General features: G+C 40.7%; 1 protein-coding gene across 1 annotated transcript in view; it reads right to left on the bottom strand.

Annotated features, from left to right (window-relative positions):
- The window catches only part of RHBDF2 (rhomboid 5 homolog 2), an 88,563-nt gene that overhangs the window by 5,096 nt on the left and 59,643 nt on the right, over positions 1 to 23,824 (bottom strand). The window contains exons 5-17 of the mRNA XM_070934604.1: positions 23,344 to 23,556; positions 22,108 to 22,236; positions 19,192 to 19,322; positions 16,653 to 16,865; positions 15,842 to 15,953; positions 14,218 to 14,292; positions 12,954 to 13,115; positions 12,223 to 12,329; positions 12,034 to 12,097; positions 10,096 to 10,190; positions 8,461 to 8,536; positions 7,371 to 7,471; positions 6,230 to 6,383 (exon numbers count right to left, since the gene is read on the bottom strand). Coding sequence (XP_070790705.1) covers positions 6,230 to 6,383; positions 7,371 to 7,471; positions 8,461 to 8,536; positions 10,096 to 10,190; positions 12,034 to 12,097; positions 12,223 to 12,329; positions 12,954 to 13,115; positions 14,218 to 14,292; positions 15,842 to 15,953; positions 16,653 to 16,865; positions 19,192 to 19,322; positions 22,108 to 22,236; positions 23,344 to 23,556 — 1,632 coding nt within the window. The remainder of the gene's footprint in view (positions 1 to 6,229; positions 6,384 to 7,370; positions 7,472 to 8,460; positions 8,537 to 10,095; positions 10,191 to 12,033; positions 12,098 to 12,222; positions 12,330 to 12,953; positions 13,116 to 14,217; positions 14,293 to 15,841; positions 15,954 to 16,652; positions 16,866 to 19,191; positions 19,323 to 22,107; positions 22,237 to 23,343; positions 23,557 to 23,824) is intronic.

The raw sequence follows: 23,824 nt of genomic DNA, 5'->3' as shown, positions 1-23,824 counted from the left end.
CAACTGGAGTTGAATTTGATCTAAGAGGCATTTTCCTTTCAAGAAAAAGTGTAGTTCTTAACTTTGTACCAGAAATTCCAGTCATATTGCAGTGATTAAGAATATGACGTTTTACTTGATTATGGGAAAGGCTGAGTAAAGAGGCTTATAGATTTGCAGGACACAGAAATATCACTGGAACTACTCTTGCAGAAGGTATTACAGGTAGTTGTTGACTTATGAACACAATTGAGCCCAGCATTTTTGTTGATAAGTGAGACAGTTGTTAAGTGAGTTTTGCCCCATTTTACAGCCTTTCTTGCCACAGTTGTTAAGTTAGTCGCTTCAATTGTTAAGTTAGTAACCTGCTTATTAAATGAAGCTTCCAGAAGCTTCACCTGATATTGAATGTGGCCATTCGAACAATTTTAGGTGCCCAAAGAAGGGTTGCATGTAACACCTTTGCTCTGTGAATTGCATTGGGTGCTAGTTTGGTTCCAGGTTCAATTCAAGGTGTTGGTTGTGACCTATACAGCTCTACAGAACTATCTTTGTCGCATTACATTGGCTCATCCCACCTGGTCAGGCAGGGAAGATATGTTGCAAACTCTGTCAGTTAAAGAACTCCAACTGGCGGACTCTAGAAAGAGAACCTCCTCTGCTGTTGCCCCTCCCTCTGGAATATTCACTCCCTCCCAAAGGTGAGGCAGGCCCCCACTCTCCTGGCCTTCTGAAAAGCAGTTAAAATAATTTCTGTGGCTTCCTCTGAGGAGCCCAGAGGAGCATATAGCTGTAGGCTGGCTGGTCCTCGAAAGCCCTCCCTTCACCTTTTAACTAATTTTAACAATGTTTAATCATCCTTGCCTCCTTTTAAATTTCTAAATTTTTAATTTGTATGTACTGTTTTTATACAGTATTTTAAGATAATTTTTCTATTTTATTGTGTACCACCCAGAGTTCCTCTCTGATGGAGATGGGCAGTTCGAAAATGTGAAAAACAATGAATAAATCAATAAAATTGGGATTAAAATCTAATAAAAATAAATTGACATGCCCTAATGAATTAGAAAACTAAAAGATAAAAACTGTTCTCTTGTGGATAAGAGACAGAGTCAGCTGAAGGATTTCTATCTTAAATTATGCCAGTTTTCAAATAAATGAAGGTGGGGCATCATCATAATTTTTCAGTTAAAAGATGGGGACATTGTCATGATGCTACAGTATCATTGCAGGTGATATGCAGGGGTTATCCATGAGTTGGTACTTTGCTGCCTCATGTTCCCAACAAAGCAGCACCTGAGAAGCGGCTGATGCTGTTGAAGGGATTAGAGAAATGATCTCCTTTACAGCCTGTTAGAACTTCAGATTAGCCAACAATCTCTTACATCACTCAAAAGGCATGTGTACTATCATGTGAGAAACAAAAACAGACCCAACACGTGCTGGCCTGGCACATGGAGATAGAAAACTACTTCTAGGAGAACTTTATCTTGTCTCAATTCTGCCTCACATAGAGAGTAAGGCAGATCACCCATCTCCGTAGATCAGTAAAAGAAAACCTGTCTATCTGTGCAAAATATTTGCTACTGACTTCTCACTGAAACAACTGCACTTTTTTCAGGATCAGAAAACAAAAGTAGGTACTTTAGTGAGTTGCCATGATCTTAAAATCAAAGATGGCTTCTTCAATGAGTTGTCTTCATACTGTAAAACAGTGGTCCCCAACCCCCGGTCCGCGGACCGGTGCCGGGCCGTGGAGTACCTGGCACCGGGCCGCGCAGCGGCCGGGGGACATGAACGCTGCAGCGCAAAGGCTCCTGGGCCGTGCGCAAAAGCTCCTGGGCCGTGCGCAAAAGCTCCTGGGCCATGCGCAAAGGCTCCAGGGAAGAGAGCCCCGCGCAGGTACGCACGTGTGGCCCAAAGCCCCCACCCCTGCGCGCGCTCAGCGGGCCACGGTAAAATTATCAAAGGCTGATTGGTCCACGGCGATAAAAAGGTTGGGGACCACTGCTGTAAAGCACCTTTTCAAAGTCAAATCTGAAGCGCTGCACAGCCCCAGTATTTGATTTACTTAATAGAAAACATCATTTAATTAATCTCTTATACTTCAGTTTTAAGCCCGTAGATTCTTCCCAGTTATGAACAGGCACTACAATTTATAATGGGAGCCATTTCCTTAATACAAATCTTCTTCTAATGATTCTGACTGGAGTTTGGCAAATATTCTTTACTGCAAAGCAAATTTTCATTTTTAAATTAATAATAGATGAAATGGAGGTGTCACGGGTGCTATTCTACCATACCTGATACTAGCAGTATATAGTCCCGTGATGGCGAACCTATGGCACACGTGCCAGAGGTGGCACACAGCGCCATCTCTGTGCGCACACGAGCCTTTGCCCCAGTTCAGCTCCATTGCACATGCGCGTGTGCCTCCTGCCGGCCAGCTGGTCTTTGGGGCTCTGTCCGGGGCACGTGCGCATGCATGGGGCTCATGCAGGGGCCGGACATGTATGCACGGGGGCCGGGACACATGCGCAGGGGCTGCACATGCATTGCATTTTGGATGTGTGTGTGTGCGCGCGCATGCTTTTGGCACTCGGTCCGGAAAAGGTTAGCCATCACTGATATAGCGTATAACCTTTGCCTCCAAACAACAAAATCATTTAGCACTTTAGCCTGTTTTTTTTCTGAATTACATCCCCACCCTTTGTTATGCTAGAGTTTTCATTTTAAACGAATTCTGACAATTTTGCTTGAAAAATGAGACTTTCCAACTGTTTATAATGACCATTTAAGACTTCTGTTTTTGCAGATTACCTCTGTGTGTGTGCATGTGCGTGCATGCGCATGAGAGGGCATCATCAGAGCAGGTGCATCTCTGTATGTTTACCCAGGCCAACATTGCACTGGAATGGAAAGGCTGCTGAGCCGTTCTCATTTCTGTGGTGCCTGTGGTTTGAAGTGCATAAAGACCAAAGGCTCTCAGTTAGAGGTTTGCAACTAGTATGTAAGAGTAGGCATCCACTGGTCCAGAAAGCTATGCATCACATCTTGTATACTGTTTTGTTGCTTAGGCTACTAGGAAGGGACGTGGGAAACCAAAGGGAAGGGTTGTTTCCATCTGCTGGTACAGACTTTCAGCAAACCTTCCACTCTTCTCCACTCCCTTTCAAATCAGCAGTCAAAGAAACTGAATCAGCACTTCTTTTTGTTGCCATATGTCAGCAGTGACATCATTAAATACTCGCCCACTTCCCAGTCTGCGCTGGGCCAGAAATCAGATGGCAGCTGGCCAGGCCAGCTGACTCACCAGCCATGTGCCAAGAACAAGGAGAAAGCAGAGGGGTGAGACAAAGGGAAGACTGCTCCTGTGGTCAAGAGAATTGCTTAGTGCTCCTTCTGAAAACTTTCCCTAATGAATTTACTTTCAAAGAGGTCCATGGGTTTTCAGACTAGAAAAGCGACGGGACTCCAATTGACAAGAACAACATAAAAATGTAAATAGAGTACTCTCCCAGAACTGAAATTGGAGGTCACATCTGAATGATCCCCAAGTTTTAAGTGCAAAGAGAATCCTGCCCACCCAAAACTAACAGATTACACTGTTCTTCCCTCATATGTTAGCTTTCTATTTGCAGATTTGCATCAAGGAGTACTTAAACGTTTGGGCCTTTTTAAAGACTGAAACCATATTATCTTAGATCTCATCTGTCATATTAATTTACTGAACCTATTAGAACTTGCTATACATGTGATTCACAGCTAGCTTTCCTATTTGTGTGATTTCTGTCTGTGATGACCCGGAGCATGGCACAAAGGCAACACAGCTAGAAAATAAGTACAAGTCCCTTTATTAGCTCCAAACTTTGCTCCCAATGTCCCTTTACTCTCCAGTCTGGAGAAAAAACTCTTCCACAAACCTGTAAGCAGGCAAAACTTCCAACTATACATCCAACAGGGCAAGATAATGTAATAATCCGGCAGGGCAAGCAAGATAAGAAGTCCAGACTTGAAGTAACACGGCAGTAAATCAAACCAGTTGGGAGGATGCCAGGAACTCAGATAAAGTAGGGAACACGAACTCAGTGTTTGTTCCCAACAACCGCCCCTCTCATTTGCCTCTCCTTTTAAACTCCAGCTCCAGATGTATCTTGTGAAGGGAGTTGGGGCCCTCTCCTCCCTTGTAAGCCACGACTCACGTTGCTCTTTTCTCCATTCTTCCCTGTGTGTCCTAGGATGAGGAGGGGGTGGGCTTTGGTCTTCATCAGAATCCCCTCTCCCTTGTTCTACCTCTCCCCTGCTCTGCCCAGCCTGACTTTGCCCTTCCCCAGTTTCCTCCACAGTCTCTCTCTCCCTCTCCCTCTCTCCCTCCCTCCCTCCCTCTCTCTCTCTCTCTCCCTCTCCCTCCCTCCCTCCCTCCCTCCCTCCCTCCCTCTCTCTCTCTCTCTCTCTCTCAGCTGTTCCTCTTCCATCTCAGAGTCAGACTCCCGACAGGGGCATGACACTGTCTGCCAGAGGAACTGTTGAGATGTTTTTTTTTTTCATGCCAGTGCTATGAAGCAACATGTTTGGTGTTGAAGTCACCAAATCCTATGTTAAATTATGACAGAAGGCAAGCATACATGAAGCTAAAGGAAAGGAATTGAAGAATAGGGATGGGATGACATAATCTTAGCTGCATGGTCAAATAAAGAAGGGCACCACTAGTTTTACAAGTCGATTTGTAATTATTAAGAAAAATATTTTAAAAAAATAGATTTTAGAACAATCTATCTTTAGCAAGCTAACTTGGGACACTTCTCTGATTAACCCAAACCAATATGGTATACATGTCTCCTCATTTCCCTTCCCCCAATGTTAAATTAAATTAAATTTTAAAGATTAAATGCAAGGTAATAAAAAAGAAAGAAAACAACTGAAAAGGAGGGAGGAGCTCAAAGGAGGAAAAAGTCAAAGTGACAAAAAAGGAAAAGGGATGCAAAAGGAATACCTTCTCACTTTCTCCAGTACAGTTACAAATATATAATAAAAGAATCTCTTTTATATTTCTGTCATCATAATAAATCTAATCATCAAATCCTAAAACCAAAACTTTATTTACAATTTATTGCAATCTGACATCATGACAACCTGAAAGCTGGAAACAAACAAACAAACAAAAAAACACTCCCCACTCAATAACACAAGTCAGATCCAGTCTTCCAGCAATACAATGTTTTACAATTTATTTATTTATTAATCATATTTCTATCCTGCCAGAGCCACAGGGTTCTTAGTAGCTCACAAAGTTAGAAAGTAGAATAAAATATTGAAACACAAGGATCAGAGAAACAAAGCCCAAACATAGTGTATGGTATTAACCCTCAAAAGTTCTCTGGATAAGCTCTGATTTTTTTTTTTTATCTTCTGGAAGGTGGAAAACATTGGTTGCAGAGAAATCTGCAATAGGAGATTGCAGAGGGTTGGCCCCATCACTGAAAGACAAACACTTTTAAGCTTCCTGACTTTCCGAATATGAGATACAACCACAAGGTTCTCAAGAAACTGATTTCAGTAGATCGTTCAGTTTCTTTGGCACTGTGGAAGGCAAGAAATGACAAAGGCAAGAAATGACAAAGAAATCTAATATTTCTCTGTTTACTGGGTGGCACAATGGCTGAGGACCTGGAGCGACTAATGGAACCTCAACCGTTGTGCACAGGTCTCGAACCTTAACATTGTCTTAATACTGAATTTGTCAGTTGGAAAGCTGAGAGTCCAGGTTCAAGACCCATGTATGATGGGATGAGGTTCCATTAGTCACCCAGGTCCTGCCAACGCTAGCAGTTTGAAATATGCAAATGCGAGTAGATAAATAGGTACTGCTTCTACCTGAACGGTTATTGCATTCTGTATTTTCATGATGACGGAAATGTTTTCTCAGACAAGAGAAGCTCCTTTGCGGTCAGCTGCGTGTTGCCAACTACTCAGGAGATAGCACAGTTGGGTCATGCCAACTGTTCTTTTTACTAATCTTATTTCTATATTCCTTTGCTTTAAGAATTTAGTACTGGATGCAAAACATTCTTGTTGATTGTTTACAGTGATCATATTCTACTATTGCTACTGATTTTGAAGATTTAATAGCATTTTCAAATTTGGGGCTGCAAAACATGGTCCAATGCACCTGGAGAATATTGCTTTTAAGCTAATTCATATAACTGTAAGAAGATTCTTCTTTAACAGAAAACCACAATAATGCCCTTACCTCTGCCCTGTAGGGTAGGAAGATGGCACTAGCCAGATTGCCTGTGATGCCACTGAGGATAAAAATGATAGTAATACGAAGCCAGCCTGCCAGCTTTTCCAAATCTCTGAGCACTGTCATCTGGAAGATCACAGACACCAGACAATGGATAATCCTATGGGAGATAGACAATTGAATCAGATCAACGTTCCCCTTTCCATCAAAAAAAAAAAAAAAAAAAAAAAAAGCCCTTCTCCTTCATCTCTGCACACAATATCAGCCTGCACAATGTTACAGGTTACAACTGTTGTGCTAAACATTTTCCACTTTGATAAATAGCCTGAATTGCCACAAGGGATCCTGAAATCAGTTAAAATACCAGCAGATAGATTGTGGCCTCTTCATAGACTTGTTTGATCTTAAGTACTTTGAGATAAAGTTTTGACTCCCGCTACCTAACAGGAGTAGCACAACATGAATCTGCACAACCATTCCCATCATTTCATACAGCTGAAGTGAAGGGATTATGGAGAGACACAACTTGAAAAATGAGGAAGCCCATGAGGTCCACTTAATTCATTCATAAGAAACAAAAAAATCTGGATAGGTTTGAAGGGCTACACTTGCTCAAGCCAATTATCAAACAGGATCAAGGATTAAATTCTAAGGTATTTTATTTAAAAAAAAACCCTTTGATTGTATAATCACCCTACATCATTAATGATATTTTAGATAGGGTGTGGGTGACACCTTCTGACTGGGATCATCCCATTTTCATCACTTCCTTTATATTTTTTTACTTCCATTAATCCCTCCCCAATGTGTTAAAGTGCAGAATAGTTGCAAACTGTTTTTTGACTGCTAATGCTGAAGAATTTCTGTCTGGAATAATGTATGAATGCTTGCAGAGCAAAGCCAGGAAAGACCAGGCCTGAATCAGTTAGCTAGGCCTCATTTCTAGCTTTTTGGCTCTGGTCAACAACACTTTCTGACACCCCCTCCCACCCCACCTGGAGTCAGAAAATCAGACAAGCAGCAAAAGAAAACTGAACAACTAACAAGAGATAAGATCCTGACATTCCCAATGCAAAAGTATGGACACAACAAAAACACAAAAAGGCAGTTTCAAAGCATCAAACTTCACCCTTTTTTTCTCTCTTACCCTGCATGAAGGAATAAAGACAACCAGAGCCTGTAGAACTGATCTGGAATCTCTGGGTTAAGAAAAGGCAAGAGGCCACACACCTCACCCATGCAGTGAACCTGGAACAGAAAGAAAAAGAAGTCTTTAAATTATGTAGATAACCCTTGTCCAACCTGCTGCTTGCCAGTCATGGATTACATCTTCCAGAATCCCCAGCCATCATCGCAGGAAATGGCAAAAGCTGTGATAATGAATATATTGAAAACCACACCAGATTTTAGAAGAATGTGGTGTAATAAGCAGGTACTAAATGATGGAAAAACACTGGTCTTGCTTCTTGACCCAGTAGGACTCAAGGATGCCTGAGCATACTAGCTCTCTTTTCAATTTACCACAGTTCTTTCTAACAGCGTGGTGCCATGGCATTTTTCAAAACCTGCATTGACCTGCTTGGCACTACTTCAGCTTATGGATATTTAACAGAAAACCAAGGCAGCTTCTGTGAACCTTGCTTAGACACTTAGGCTTAGCAACTACTTACAGTAAGAGGTCAGATACTTGTGCTGTCCCTCCTCTGAAGCTCTTTAGCTCTTTCCCCAAACAAGAAATACTATTCTTCTAGCCTTAATCTACAAGTAGAGTAAACATTTGACATCAGCACATCTTATTTATTTATTGTTTATTTATTTATTGGTTCGATTTATATGCCGCCCTTCTCCGGAGACTCAGGACAGCTTACAATGCGTTAAGCAATATCCTTCATACTTTTGTATATACATGCTTAGTAGGGCTCCCCCCCCCCCCAGCGGTGTTCTTTTTTATACAAAGTCAGCTTATTGCCCCCAACAATCTGGATCCTCATTTTACCTACCTCGGAAGGATGGAAGGCTGAGTCAACCTTGAGCCTGGTGAGATTCGAACTTGCAGTAATTGCAGGCAGCTGGCAGCTAAGTGCTATTTAACAGCGCTTTAGTCCACTGCTCCACCAGGCTCCTATATAGTCTTTCCCATATCTGACTCCCACTAAATGATCCAGCTGCTGGGATCTGAAGTTCAACTCCCTTTGAAAGTGTCAAAATAAGGAAAGCTGCCTGAGGACATTACTTGCCTGTGAACAAAGAGTTGCTTCTTCATGGAAGTGGCCATGCTTGAACTCGCAGTACTCCCGAGTTGTGATCTCACAGCTAATATAAAGAGAGTGATAGAGTCAGTTTAATTCATCATCCCTTCTTTTATCTTGATTTCAGTGGTATGGATTTTAATTGCACCGACTTTATCAGTGCAATTGTATAATTTATATATTATACAAATATATAAATTTATATTTTTATTTAATTTCATTCTTGTGAGCCACTTTGGTTGCTTATACAAGTAAAAAAACAGGGTACATATTTAAAAATAGCAATGTGCAAAATGTTTTGAATTCAAAACACTTGTATAACAGCAATTTGAAATTTTTTGGAAGTCCTTTTGGCTTCAAAGACCCAAAAGGCTGCTTTGAGCCTGAAAGGCTTCCAAGATGGTCAGAGCACTTAGGTTTCATGCTTCAGCCTGTAATAGTCCAATTTCAAATCATTTTGCAACTCACCAATCAATACTAATTTACCTAGCTAATTTTCAAATATGATGGAATGTACTGGATCCACAGGAGGGAGGGGGTGCATTTCAGAACAGTAAGAGGCTACTAAATCCAAATGTTATGCATAAACGAAAGGATGGAGACAGTCCCTCCTTAATAGTCCAGAGAGTGTAGCTACAAATACTGGAGTGTTCAGTCTGGCAAGATTTTGTCTTTAAGTGTGAAACAATAAAGAATGCAGTTTGGAAGAATCATCATGTGTCATTCTTGGTTTGGGACTGACAAAGCTCCTGTCTTGCACAATCAAGATTTGTGTTAATGATCACAAAAAAGCCATTGTCCACACTGTTAAAGCCTGATGAGATTTGAGCTCAACATCTGAAGGATAGCAGATTCCCTCATCTACCTAGCAAAGACTGTCCCATCATCATATTCAAAGAATACTATGTTATGTGAACATAGCTATGATATCTTTCAAGTACATTTCTAAATATGTCAACAAAAACAAAACCCATAACCTACTTTAAGCCATTATTTGTTTTCATCTTATGCAAATTAAGCCTAAATTGTACTTCATTCAACATGACTTTATTTCAAGTTAAGAGCATCCAACTGAATTCTCAGATAGCTTCTTAATTGCCTGAAGATCAGTTCTGCTCTAGAATTTCTCTGAGTGATCTAAGCATTTTAAAGTAACAAATTTATTAGGGCATAAACTCTTTTAATCAGATGCATTAAGATCACACAGAGTGAACTCTGTTAGTTGAAAAGCTGCTAAATAAGGAACCTTTTGTGAGAGTTTAGAGAGTGAATTAGACATAACAAAGTCTCATTTACATTCCTGGGGCTTAAAATAGCTTGGTGACTAATAATTTCAATGTTTCTAATGAGCGATAACGGTCTATATTCTAAAACAATAGTAACAGACTCAAATGCTGTATTAAACAGCAGATCTGAACAACAAAACATGAAAAATACTAAGCTATGTTTCTTCACTTTAAATATGCATGTTAATCAAATACACTTTACCTCAAGCATTGCTGAGGGAATTATGGGAACCTTTCTATCTAGGCAGGCTTTAAAATTGATCCCAAAATGGAACAGAAACATTTTCATGGTTGCTAAAAACAATTTTTGGACGCTCCCCAAATCACAAGCATTTACCTGCCTTTGGTTCCAGTGCAGCATGGCCTTCCTTTAATATCACAGTCCATATGCAATAAACCAGTGTGGTTACTTTTGACCTGATCGGTACATATCTGTAAATAAAAGACGTTTACAATTAAAGGGGAAAAGAGTACACCCAAGATCGTTTTAATTTTGCATAGTGCCTATAGTAAAGAGCAGTGGTGGGTTTCAACCGGTTCTACCCGGTTTGGGCAAACCGGTAGCAGCGGCAGTGGGTGGCTCTGCCCAACCACATGGATATCATCACGGATGCTCTGTGCATGTGCGCATGCTCACATTTGCGAACCGGTAGCAAAGGTAAGTGAAACCCACTACTGGTATAGAGTTATATTTTAGGCTATGGAAAAGTAAGAACACCACCACCAATACAATATCCCAAAATAGCAGGCATATAGTTAAAATCGTTTGTTCATTTTGTTGAAATTTGGGCTCAGAAAACAAAGATTCCTACTTGTATCCTTATGACTTGTTTGCATGGAAAAGTGGACTAGGGCAGGGGTGAAATCCAGCAGGTTCTGACAGGTTCTAGAGAACCGGTAGTGGAAATTTTGAGCAGTTCGGAGAACCGGTAAAGGAAATTTTGAACAGTTTGGAGAACCACTAGCAGAAATTTTGAATAGTTTGGAGAACTGGCAAATACCACCTCTGGCTGGCCCCAGAGTGGGGTGGGAATGGAGATTTTGCAATATCCTTTCCCTAGAAGTGGGGAGGGAATGGAGATTTTGCAGTATCCTTCTCCTGCTACGCCCACAGAACTGGTAGTAAAAAAATTTGGATTTCACCACTGGACTAGGGTATGGCTATATATGTGGACACTTCTTCACACACATGCTACATAGAAACATGCATCTGAAGTTCCTACATTCCAACAGCAGAGAGTATCATTGGTGCAGGGTTGAACTGTGGAATCCTTAGTGCTCTCTGAGCTTGGTTGTTTGTTTGCAGCTGTTTCATTGCCTGACCAGGTAACATCACCATTGGAATGTGAGGAGGACCTTGGAGAATGAGGAGAAGAGATGATGCCTAGGAAGCAGACAAGAGATGCAGATGTCTCGGTAGCTTAGTGGTCAGAGAAAGAAACTTAGAAAGGCTCTGCCCTAATTGATCAGGCAGTTAAAAGTGTCTATGGGAAGTTTGTACTTTTAGACTTGTAAGATTCTTACAATTAAATAGAATTAGTTCTTCTAGTCGTGTTTCCTGTCTGGTTTACCTAGGAGGGCTGACACCTAGTGAGTGTAAGGTTTGCTCCGTGTTTATGTACAGCAGCTTGTCTTGCCAGTTTGGGTGGGGATATGGTTTTCTTCTTGGTATTTCCTTATTTGTTGCTTGATTGTTTGCCAACATTCATGTAACCAGGGATTAACACCAGACACCCACACTCACCGGCACTGATGATGTTACCTAGTTGGGTAATGAAACATCTAAAGCAAATAGCCAAGCTAGATAGCACCAGGGATTCCACACAGCAATTTTTCCTCTACACACTTTCCTACCATTTTATCCTAGTTCGTGAAAATAAACTCTTTTGCTACAATTCAGCCTTTCACTCTATGTAAGAAGTACAAACAGGGTACCAGAATCCACCCTGTTTGAATTTGGTAAATGGGTATTACTTAGAAAAAAATCCAAGCATGCATGCAGGAACTCCCAGTTCCTTCTCTCATTAGGCAGACTTCTCTATGAAGCAAACTGTGCTGTGCCAGGTAACCAGGCAGACAAGCAGCTCCTTCTTTCTTATCCTCACATAAAATCATATTGAGTCAACATAGAAATTAGTGAGACAATTAACAGTGATGATTTATTTAAGCCCCATTAATCTCATTGAGACTCAGTTCTTTCAAGGGAAAGAAGGTAGGTAAGTAGGTAGATAGGAAGGAAGAGTCAGGTAGGTAGGTAGGAAGGAAGGATCTTTACTGGCCACTTGGTGATGTCATCTGGCCAGACATGAGGTGGATTTGAAGCTGGTTCCTCACAGGTCCTGTTGGAAGACAAACAGATAGCAGTGAAGAGTTAGAAATTCCCTAACATCTTACATTCCATGTTTCCCCCTCTCATCTTATTCATAAGACACATGACCTTTGTTGAGGTGAGGATATGTCTCACCTGGGATCCTGAGAACAAACTGCTCCTGATATCCTCCAACTTGAATTGCTGGGGTCAACAGTTGGTGGATTATAGTCTGGCCACTTTACGAACGTGGCCAATGTTTCCTATGGAGAAAAATGACTTTGTAAACTATGTAACAGCATCCGCAAATAATATTTCTGTAATACACATCCAGATTTTTAAAGGAATAAAAATCTCATTAGAAGTCTGCTCATATAATTTTCTCCCACATGTAATCTCCCTTATGACCATGATCACCATTTCTGAGAATGTTATTGAAGTACAATAACTACCCTATAACAAAGTATTAAGTACAGTAGAAGAAAAATAAAGAAAAAAAGAAAAAGTCTAGAAAACATGGAGGGTGACTTTCAATTATTACTAAAATTTACAGTATATTAATCCCATGACCAGCCATAGCCCATAAACATTGATAATTATGGAACTGTTAACAATATTTGAAAGGAGATTGTTACAATAGAATTTAAATGTACATTTTAGTACATCGGCTTTTCCTCTGCTTTATTTCTAGAAAACAGTGATCACTAACCTCACAGAGAAAAAAAATGGCAGAATTAAACCATGATTCTCAAAGCTCATGAAGCTCACATGGAAGCTTTCTTCAACTTGAAACCTACTGGCTGGGAATTCTGGAAGATGCAGTGCCAAACTCATTTCAAACCCCAGTCTGAAGAAGGTCATTATCAGCTGTCAGAACGTGCTCTTACCGAGCAATCCTCACGCAGAGTCTGAACACAACCCGAGTTATCATTCTGTACACAGCAGCCAGAGTGACGCTCTTTCTCCCTCTCTTTCTGAATCAGCTTCTCAATCTGTTGGTCCTTCCGGATACAGGGGGAGAACTTGGCTCCCAGATGGATCAAGTCAATCTGAAATAGAAAGTCGCAGTGTAAAAAACATTCAAGAAATAAGGATTTTGCCATGTAACGTCTCCTCCCACCCCATCCCAGTGAGTGGTGGAGCACTTCAGCAAAAGCCATGCATATTGAGAATGACTCAAAGGGCTAAGCTGCATGCTCCCTTTTGTTACTGTTGTGGAAGGTAGATGGATTGCTATGCATGTTCTGTATTCTTCCTCTTCCAGGTTTCATGAAAAGTAAAAATATGTGTTGTGCATTCCAGAAGAATTTGCATGTGTCCCCTTCCTTATACCAGCTCTTAGATGTAAATGTAAAATATTCTCTCTTCTTCTTGGGAATTCCGTGGAGTAGTTACAATTCTCAGCTGGCACCTAAATACTTCTTTTTGTGGCACATTTTCTTAATTAGGGTTGAAAAATGTATGAGAGGAATGGAACAGCTAATGCTGAGGTGGAGAACACACCCACTGATAGGGAGCAGTCTAATTTTTCATGTGGTGCAGCTGGTGACCATATGATCCGATGGGAATAATGGCCAACCTGTGAGCACCATGCAGCTCCCATCCATTTTTTGAACCTACAGAACCTCCAAAATCACACTATACTAAGATCTGATGACAAGTTGTTGTTGTTTTTTTTAATTTGATTTATATGCTGCCCTTCTCCGGAGACTCAGGGCAGCTTACAATGTGTTAAGCAATAGTCTTCATACTTTCGTATATTTATACAAAGTCAGCTTATTGCCCCCACAAACTGGGTCCTCAATTTACCTACCTTAGAAAGAATGGAAGGCTGAGTCAACCTTGAGCCTGGGGAGATTTGAACTTGCAATAATTGCAGGCAGCTGAATGTTAATAACAGGCTATTAGTCTGCTGCGCCACCAGGCTCAAGTTACTACAGCTTGGTTGTTGAGAAGAGAATCTGCTTAGTTGTAGTTTAGAACATCTACAGTAGTGTGTGATAAGAGTCTCTACTTCTGCTCTAGTTGCTTACAATCAATTCAGACCAGGAAGTTACAGACTTCTTATGCAATGAGTCATTGAGTAGCATATGGCAGAAATTTCTTTTTAGAAGCAATTAAAAAAAAAAAAAAAGGAAAAACAGCCTTTACCGAACTTGGGCCAATCCAGAAGTTCTCCTGTTGGCTGTATTTCACACTTTCATACACACCTTTGTTTCGTAGTATCTGCAAAATAATGATGAAATTCCAAGGTCAGGTCAAAGAAATAACAAGTACCTCAAGGTACAGATTAAAGGGGGCCTTTTCCCCATAAAGGCAAATGGTAGATGTCAGCAGGAGTGGTTTTCTGAGTGTGTCACATTTTCAAAACCTTTCACAAAAAGATAGGGTTTCATAGAAAACTGAAGAATATTTATTCAAGGGAAACTATTTTAAATCTTTTTTTTTGCTAACCTGCATTTGAATCTATAGTCTTCCAATTTTCTGGGTAGACTGCATCAAAGAATCTTAGCCCACTCACTGCTTTATTTATGTTGCTAAAAGAAAAGTATGCCAATCTTATCCCAAAGGTTCTTTTTTAAGAGGCAACTGGACTTTCTGGTTTTTCTTTGAAGACATTTCGCTTTTCATCCAAAAATCCTCTTCTTGGATGAGAAGCGAAACATCTTCAAAGAAAAACTAGAAAATCCACTCGCCTTTTGAAAAAGAACCTTTGGGACAACCATGACTAGGATGACAGAGAATCTCCATAGACATTATACAAATCTTAAGTTTCTCTGGCTGCAGATTTTAGGTTTTTTGCACTGGGCCAATTAGTGTCATTCAACACAGAATATTATCTACTAGAGGATTCTGAAGTTTTTTCAGATGTTCCAGTTGCCACATCTGTTTGGGTCTGCTAGATGTATGGTAAATACCTGATAAGATCTACATTGAGAGGGAGTTAATTTCCAGGTCCAGTTTGACCTGCTGTTTGAACTTTCAAGTCCCAAGTTTAAATCCAGGGTGTCTCCCTTAGGCAGCCTCCTCCAGATCCAATGGAGCTATAGAATTCCCAGCTAACCTAGCTATGGGCCATTCTGACTGGGAATTCCGAGAATAATAGTTCTAATGTATCTGCAGGGCAACTGATTAAGAAAAGTTAATTTAGATAATTAGACAAGAGTCCTGCTCCCAGTGTCAGCATTGCTTGAACTGACTGTATGCCAGTCCATTGCCTGGCTGATACAAAGAGCAGTGCATGACCAGTTCAATAGATTAGATTATTTTTAAAAAATTCTTAAAATATTAGTTAAGAACCATGTTGTTTTATTGGGCGTTTGGAGAAAGGTTGCATTTTACTTCAAAAATTCTTCATTTGTAATTAATATGTAATGGTTACATATGCCGGCTTTATTTTCAATAGTTTACATTGTACAGATAGTCCTTGTTTAGTGACCACAATTGGGAATATCTCAGTTATTAAATGATGTGGTCACTAAGTGAAACCGTGACTGTGCTTACAATCTTACTTTAGCTTTCCTTTGCTTTACTGATCTATAAAGGACATACATGTGAGGATCGGTTGCAAAGTTACTTTTTCATCACAGTCGTAATTAGGAATGGTGACTAAATGAGGCAATTGCTAAACTAACATTAATTATATACCAAGGTATCTTTTAAATAGTAGCTGGCCACCCAGAGGTTTTTAAAAGATGGGGTAGAAAAGATGTTCACGTTTTCATATTTCACAGAAATCACCGAGTAAGCAGTACTGAAATATAATTAGACTCACTAATTCTGTTTTCACATGCTGAGCAAAGCCGATTGGAGCAAATCCGTAAGTGCAAATGATAAGTAGAGTGATGATGATGTGGACAAATGTGATCCAGTACGTAAAATAAGGCCTGTTTCAGACAAAGCAGAAAGAAAGGGTGGTAGAAAGTGTCAGAAACTAGAAAAGATTCTGTAGATAAATCTCAGTCTGATATTCTTTGTTAAGAAAGAGACTAACTAACCCTAACATTTAGACTTATATACTGCTTCACAGTGCTTTACAGTCCTGTCTAAGCAGTTTACAAAATTGCCCTCAATAATCTGGGTCTCTATTTTACCGACCTCAGAAGGATGGACGGCTGAGTCAATCTTGAGCAGGTCAGGATCGAACTCCTGGCAGTCGACAGAATTAGTCTGCAATACTGCATTCTAACCACTGCACCGCCACCACTACACCTAAACATTTAGAAAGCATGGCTAATTCAGTAAGTATCTGATCCACAAAAGACAATGAATATGCAGTATCCAGGACACAACATGGAAGAGAACGACAGATAACTTTCACAGTCAAAATATCCCCTTTTCCAATTGAAATACACTCCTTGCCCACCTACAAATAGATCGTTTATTTCTGCTATGGGGTGAACACACTTTAGAGTGACTTAATTACTGATTTGTTACATTTTAATCCTACTTCTTCTCCAAGTTCAAAGAGGCATTTAAAAGGGACTCCTTTAACTTCATCCCCCTAGCAATCCAGCTGGGCAGGTTGGACTGCAAAAAAACGACTAATCCATAGTCACCCTGGAGCTTTGGTGGTCTGCTGCTACCTGTGGCTGTCTGTGATCTCCAGCTGTGACCGTACCACACTGCTGATGCTCCGACGATACGTTCTGTTCAGCCAGTTGCCCACCACTCCCAACCCATAGTAGCGCTTCTTGCGGTCAAAGGCAAAGTGCTTCACTCTGGAAGCAATCCGAGTGCCCCTTTTGGGAGCAGGAGTTGTTTGTTGGAGGCTTTTGAGGGCAACAGCTCCTCCATGCCTGCAGAACAAGAAAGGACATATTTGAAAACTGAGCATGAGTTTGACAGCCTGATACATATAGAATTATTCCAGGATTCTAAGAATTGTGTTCCGCAAATGTTACTTGATCTCAGCAAATGGGTATGTCTTTGAAGCAGGGGTGAAATGCTCCCGGTTCGGACTGGATCGCCCAATCCGGTAGCAATGGTGGTGGGTGGTTCGGAGAACCGATAGCAAAAATCCCTGCGCCCCCTCCCCCATGCCAGCTGAGCCACACGATCATCAGAGGCTTTTTTTTTTTACTTTTAAAAGCATTTGTTCTACAACCTCTTCCGACGAAAAAATGCTTTTAAAAGTAAAAAAAAGGTCTCTGATGATCGCGCGGCTCAGCTGGGGCTCATCAGAGGCTTTTCAAAGCATTTTTTTCTGCAACCTCTTGGCCGAAGAGGTGGTAAAAAAAATGCTTTGAAAAGTCTCTGACGATCCCAGCTGAGTTCCCTGACTGGCAGAGGCTTTTCAAAGCATTAGAAAAAATGCTTTGAAAAGTTTAAAAAAAAAAAAAGTTCGCCACGCCCACCCAGTCACATTACCCCCTCCCACCAAGCCATGCCCACAGAACCGGTAGTAACAAATTTTACATTTCACCCCTGCTTTGAAGTATCATGGGCCTGATAGGTAATCCTCGACTTATAACAGTTTAGTGACCATTCGAAGTTACAACGGCACTGAAAAAAGTAACTTTTGACCATTTTTCACACTTATGACTTTTGCTACATCCCCATGGTCATGTGGTTTACATTCAGCTGCTTGACAACTGGTTCATACTTATGATGGTTGCAGTGTCCCGGGGACATGTGACCATCTTTTGCAACCTTCCGACAAGCAAAGTCAAGGGGGAAGCCAAATTCACTTAACAATCTTGCTACTAATTTAACAACTGCAGCGATTCACTTAACAACTGTGGCAAGAAAAATTGTAAAATGGGGCAAAAACCCCACTTAACAAATTTCTCACTTAGCAACATTCTGGGCTACATTGTGATTGTAAGTCGAGGACTACCTGTAACTGGTTCTCTGTTTGCCACCTCCCACCCCAGCACATTTTCTTTTGCAATGCCTACTTTATGCAGAGAAAGATAAGAAAATCAATAGAGCAGTTGATTGAGTTAAGTTTAATCTTGAACAGAATTTTTTTCTGGGAAATGATAAGATGACCAAGATTCAAGTGTCTTTGTTTGATTCTTCAGTGCATCAGAGTTACTTATCTGAATTTTTAATATCATCTTTCCTCTCCTCCACTATGTTTGAATTATTCTTTTTCACCTTGCAGCTGTCACCTTCTCTACAACACTAACCGTGTTTCCCTGAAAATAAGACCTTGTATTATATTTTTTTGAACCCTGAAATAAGCGCTGGGCCTTATTGCATGCGCTCAAAAGCCTGATTGGACTTATTATCAGGGGATGTCTTATTTTGGGGGAAACAGGGTAGATGTAAATGTCTTCAGCATTTAAGACAAGCGATTAGCATTGTCTACAACAGGGGTCCCCAACCCCCGGTCCGTGGACCAGCAATGGGCTGTGGCATGCCAGCAACCGGGCCACGCAAACAAGTGAAGTCCCATAGGTGGGATGCAGGCAGCACATAAAACTACACCCCCTCCAGTCTGCGGAAAAACCATTCTCCATGGAAACGGTCCCTGGTGCCCAAAAGGTTGGGGGCTACTGGTCTACAACTCTTAGATGTAAATGTCTTCAGCATTTAAGACAAGCAATCCAAGTGGCCAATCTTGTTTCAAAAGGCTAGTTCCCTGCTTCAGATCCTCCTGTTCCAAAGCTTTCACTTTCTGAGGAAAGAGATATTGATACCATTTTAAGCTACTTAAAATGGTCTTTGCAGGGAATATTTATATTCATAATAGAAATGTTGTCTCCATCCTTCAAATACTTATCAGGATGACATACTTTATAAATATCTTAAAAGTGCAAGACATGCATCTATAATTCAGTCGTGAAGCAGCAAAAACCAGGAGTAGAGTTTATAGTTCACTGGAAGATAAATTGTTGCTGACAAATGGAAGCACTTTATTTTAGGATTGTTTTAAAAGTCTTGCTGTGACAAAGTAGCCTTTATAGCACGAAGAATCCAAAACAAGAATGTCATAGAAAAAAGGATGTGTGTGTTGTTGTTTTTTTTGGGGGGGGTTCTCTGGAGTAGGAAAGCTTTGTTTCCAGGTGATTGTGGCAACAACAGCTCACAGTTGGTGACATGAATCAGGGTACATTTCCTATGAACAGGAGGCTAGGGGTGATGGGCCATCAGTCCAAATGGGTGTCTAAGACTCACTGGAAAGGCTGGTCAGCCTCGGGTGACTTGCCGTCTTCTTGTAAGGAAAGGCCACGGTAGCCAGTAGCAGAGAGAGGTGGGGATTCAAATACATCATCTTGCATGGAGCACATCTCCTCATGTGCATCAACCTGTAAGAAAGGGGAATTGTTCCTCATGGCCCCATTTCAAGTGAGAACTGTATACCTTGTTCAGTGAAGGATCCAGTCATTCTGGCAAACACCATTGTTATCTAGGTATCTAATCATACACACCTTTGTAACATCTGATAGAAAAAAGCAGCACACACAAACTGTGTACTGGATTATGGATTACTGCCCAATATCATGTTTTATATAGGAAACCCCCCCCCCCAGATATGATGAGGCTGCAGTTGCCAGAATTTCCAAGCAAATTGAATGAATGAATGAATGAGTGAGAGAATACACACACATACACACCCAAACACACACACCCATATATATATATACACACACACCCTGCTTCCCCCAAAATAAGACATCCCCTGATAATAAGCCCAATCGGGTTTTTGAGCGCATGGCAATAAGGCCAAGTGCTTATTTCAGGGTTCAAAAAAATATAAGACAGGGTCTTATTTGGGGGGAATCACAGTGTATGTGTGTATATACAAACATACATATGTACACACACACTTATATAGTGTATGTGTGTGTGTATGACAAGCAAAGGAAGGAAGGAAGGAAGGAAGGAAGGAAGGAAGGAAGGAAGGAAGGAAGGAAGGAAGGAAGGAAGGAAGGAAGGAAGGAATCATTACAGTCAAAGGCTAGCCAGAGAGTCCAATAAAGTAGAAGGGGTGGCTTTGTTTTTTTGAATGGCAGGTTTAGTTCATAATCAATAAAAATTCACATCATCAAAAAAGAGTTTAATGTAGGACATTTGAAGACAATTTATTTTGCATCTAAACATACAATCAATGCTCTGCTTATGTTTGCCTGACAGATTAAGCCATAATATAGCTCAGCTAACAATAAGCCAACTGCACTCGCTAGCAATTCCCAGGGTAAGCTTCACTGACAATCTATAACAGTGGCTGGCTGGGGAATTTTGGGAGTTGATGTCCACATATCTTAAAGTAGTCCAGATTGAGAAACATTGATCTATAGAAATTTAGTTTCCAAAAATGTAATTCAATTCAAATTCATTATTTTCCAATGGAATAAAATGGAAGGGAAGGCAGGAATGTGAGAGGAATCAATCTATGGGAAAAGTTGGGGGGGGGGAGGGGAAATAAAGCAAAATATATTGTATACCATGGACATGTAAACATCTTCTTTCATTCACACTCAGCCTTCCCCTTTGCCCCACTCCTATATACTTCACAAGGTTCACATGCAATCCACAATTTACAGGCTGTGAACTCAACATTTAAGCATTTTGTTTGATCCAGGACTTCTGGCTTACTCTCTGCAGCGCTGCCCATAATTTGCTAGCCATGCTTATTTACAAGAAGAACCAGCGGATGTGATTGTGCATGTTCACATGTAAGTCTTAGCAAAGCTTAGCAAGCCGTGTGAATAGTGCAATATAAAAGGAACATAAAGAAATCAGTCAGACAGTAGCACAGTGGACCCTTGCAATGTTTTCTGAGCACAAAATATTACACATCAACAGTGCCTTTGCCAAACAAATAATGCTTCAAACTAGTGAGAGTGCAATTACTAGAAGCAAGGCCAGGCAAAAGTAGTTCCCTCATCCCAATGTGTGGAAGGAGCCTTACCTTCACCCAGTGAGCGCCCCTGTCGGATAGCTCTTTCCCACGCCATTCATGCTGTATCAGAAACACCACTTCATGACCAGTTTTTAAAATTGGGACAATGCTAGCTGCAGGATGTCATGGATCTATCTCCCCTCCCCATTTACTAGATAAATTCCTCTGGGCAAAGGACATGTCCAGGCATGCCTAGATTAAAAGCAACCCAAATATTTATATTCCAGCTGTTTTCCTTGTGACTTGTCCTAATGCTACAGCTACAGTAGAAATCAAGTAGAATACAGTCGAAATCCACAGGAATTCAAGGCAAGCGTGGGTCAGTTTAAATCTCCCACTTTGGAAGCTTACCTAGAAGAACGCTGTTGGTGAACCTGTTTTGCCTCCTTTAAATTCATGGTGAAAAGGCCGTATCTTATAGCAAGGAGTATTTTAATAATAATAAAATATTCAAGTTCCCAAAAGTTTATGTAGCTAAATATGATATTAATTAATAGAGACTATGTTTTGTTTTATTTTGAAATGTAATTGATCTTATTAGTCTTTTTGCCTAGCCTCAGGAATGATGTTACTCACACATGGGGCTATTGAGTATACATGCCTATTTATTTCTTGCATGAAAAAAAATAGAAATATCTGGGGAGAAAATCCCAATCCTCTTCCAGAAGAGCAGTCCTTGGGGCTGTATTCTCATGAATGGGTGAGATAATCATGAATGGTTTAACAATCATGCTAGCACATCCACCTTAAAAAATGTATATATAAGCCATAGTAAAATTGCTAGATCTGGGCTGGAAAGACGGCATCAAAGACTTAAGAACTTTCAAAATTTCTTTTGCCTGGCAGCCTGTTTTACTTCACAGGGCTGAAGGTTCAGCTTCTCCCAGGATCATCAGAAGGCACCAAGCATGACCACTTGCTTGAAACAAAGGCTTGCTTTGAAATGGCGCAAGGATTTTTAATTTATGGGTAGCACAGCATCACAAACTGAAAAGAGAGGGAATGGAGGGAGACTCAGTAAAGAAGCGAGAAAGCTCTCAAAATCCATAAAAAGATTTTCTGAACTGTTGCAGTTCCTTCCCTTTGCAAATTTAACAAGAGGACAGCAGAAACCATAGAAGGAGCGATACAGAGCGGTCAGAGCAGAGGAGGAGAATGTAACAGGAAGGCCATGGAACCATGCTTGCCTTACTGAAGAAGGAAGAGTCAAATGTATCCATGCCATCCACCGCATCATCGTCCATGAAGCTAGGATACATAAAGCTCCGTTTGTTGCCTCTGCGTTTTTGCACTGAAGGATCCAGAACGGATCGCCCCTGTTGTAAGAAACAAATTGGAATGGTGAATGGTCAGGTTCAAAACATTCACTATTAATGATTCAGGCTATTATCAGCAGCTTCAACTCCAACTGGAGTTACCAGGACATGATCAGCCCTAAAGTTGCCTTCCAAAAGGGAAGATGCCTGCTAAGAGGAAGGCACAGGACTTGGCACATGATTAAACACTCTGAAGTGTTTAATCCAAACAGGTTTGAGATACAGTTTAAACCAAGATAGCTACAAGGTTCATTTCAGTAAATCTCTGTTTTGCGGCACGGTTTGTTGGGTATAAGCCAATAATATTAATATTGGTTCTAATTATGAAGTAGATAGTTTTACATAGCATCCACCTTCCAGCCAAATGTCACTAAATCTACTCCATTCTTTTTCTGTGCTGTACAACAGCTCCCTCTGGTGATACTTCTATTCAGATAATCTGAATTGAGAATATCCTTTACTTCTGTTGTGTACCTATTAAGGTTTCCAGTCTTAGAAGGGGAATATGCCGTCATTGTGTGCCTATTTGTGTGCTCACCAAACACGGTTTTCTTTTGATCGTGACCGTTCTCTGGACAACCTACTTCATAACGCTCAACTTTAGAAAGCTTGGAATATGAAAATCATCGAAGTATAATTATACTTTCATGGATTCACTGAATTCCAGAGTTCAAATACAAGCTTAGAAGGAACAGCATAACAAAATATAATGTATAACTTTTTCAAAAGTAAAGTAACTGATTCTCCAATCTCGTTGAAATTAGGATTTAATGTGAAGTTTCAGAAAAAAATCATCCACAGGAACTGTGAAGTAGGAGAATCCAGCAAAAATATAAATGCCCTCCCACACAATATAACTGCAGACACATATTGCAGAAATAGGAAAATTATTTGGAGAAATAATTGCAAACTGGGATTTAATATATTTTCCAGTTCAGATTTGAATTGAAATCCAATATATCCACAATTTTTTTCCTTCTCTGGAATTCTGGTGTTGCTGTTGGTGAGCAGAAAGATAAGGAAGCAGCACATATCACATCCTTGACACCATTATCTAAAGAAGTAAAGAATTGAAGCTCAGAGCTTTACCACAAAACTAGAACTCACTCTGATAATTGCTGCAGCTGCCTTAAAGCTCATATGGGCCACGGATTCCCTTTTCCTGCGGGGCAGGCGGGTGTAGCCTGACCGTACACTACCTAATGATGCCAAGGACACAACGCCAGGAGTCAGAGGGGGAAGGACAGGATGTGGGGTTCGTGGACGATCCACTTCATCTGGGTGCCTGAAGGGACGGCCTCGGGCCAAAGGGTCTACAATCTGAAAGGATAAAACAATTGAAGCAATTAGTCAGTACTGAAATGGAACAGGAATGTTGCTTTAAATTTTAATTGAATCAACCATGGGACGGTGCCTTAGACAAATGTTTGATTCCCCTCCCGTCATAGGATTTCCTCTGACCAACATCTCCCTGATCCCTTTCAATCATGATTTTTCCCATCATCTGATATAGAGTCCTTTTAAACAGATGACGTTTCTCTCTGAGAATGTGGCCACCCATAACCTCTTTAAGTTTCCTTACAGAAAG

The sequence above is a fragment of the Pituophis catenifer genome, unplaced genomic scaffold (assembly GCF_029215685.1).
Source record: "Pituophis catenifer annectens isolate HBS135680 unplaced genomic scaffold, rPitCat1.0.hap2 SCAF_2, whole genome shotgun sequence".
In the NCBI taxonomy this organism is placed as follows: Eukaryota; Metazoa; Chordata; class Lepidosauria; order Squamata; family Colubridae; genus Pituophis; species Pituophis catenifer.
This window is presented reverse-complemented; position numbering and strand designations above follow the sequence as displayed.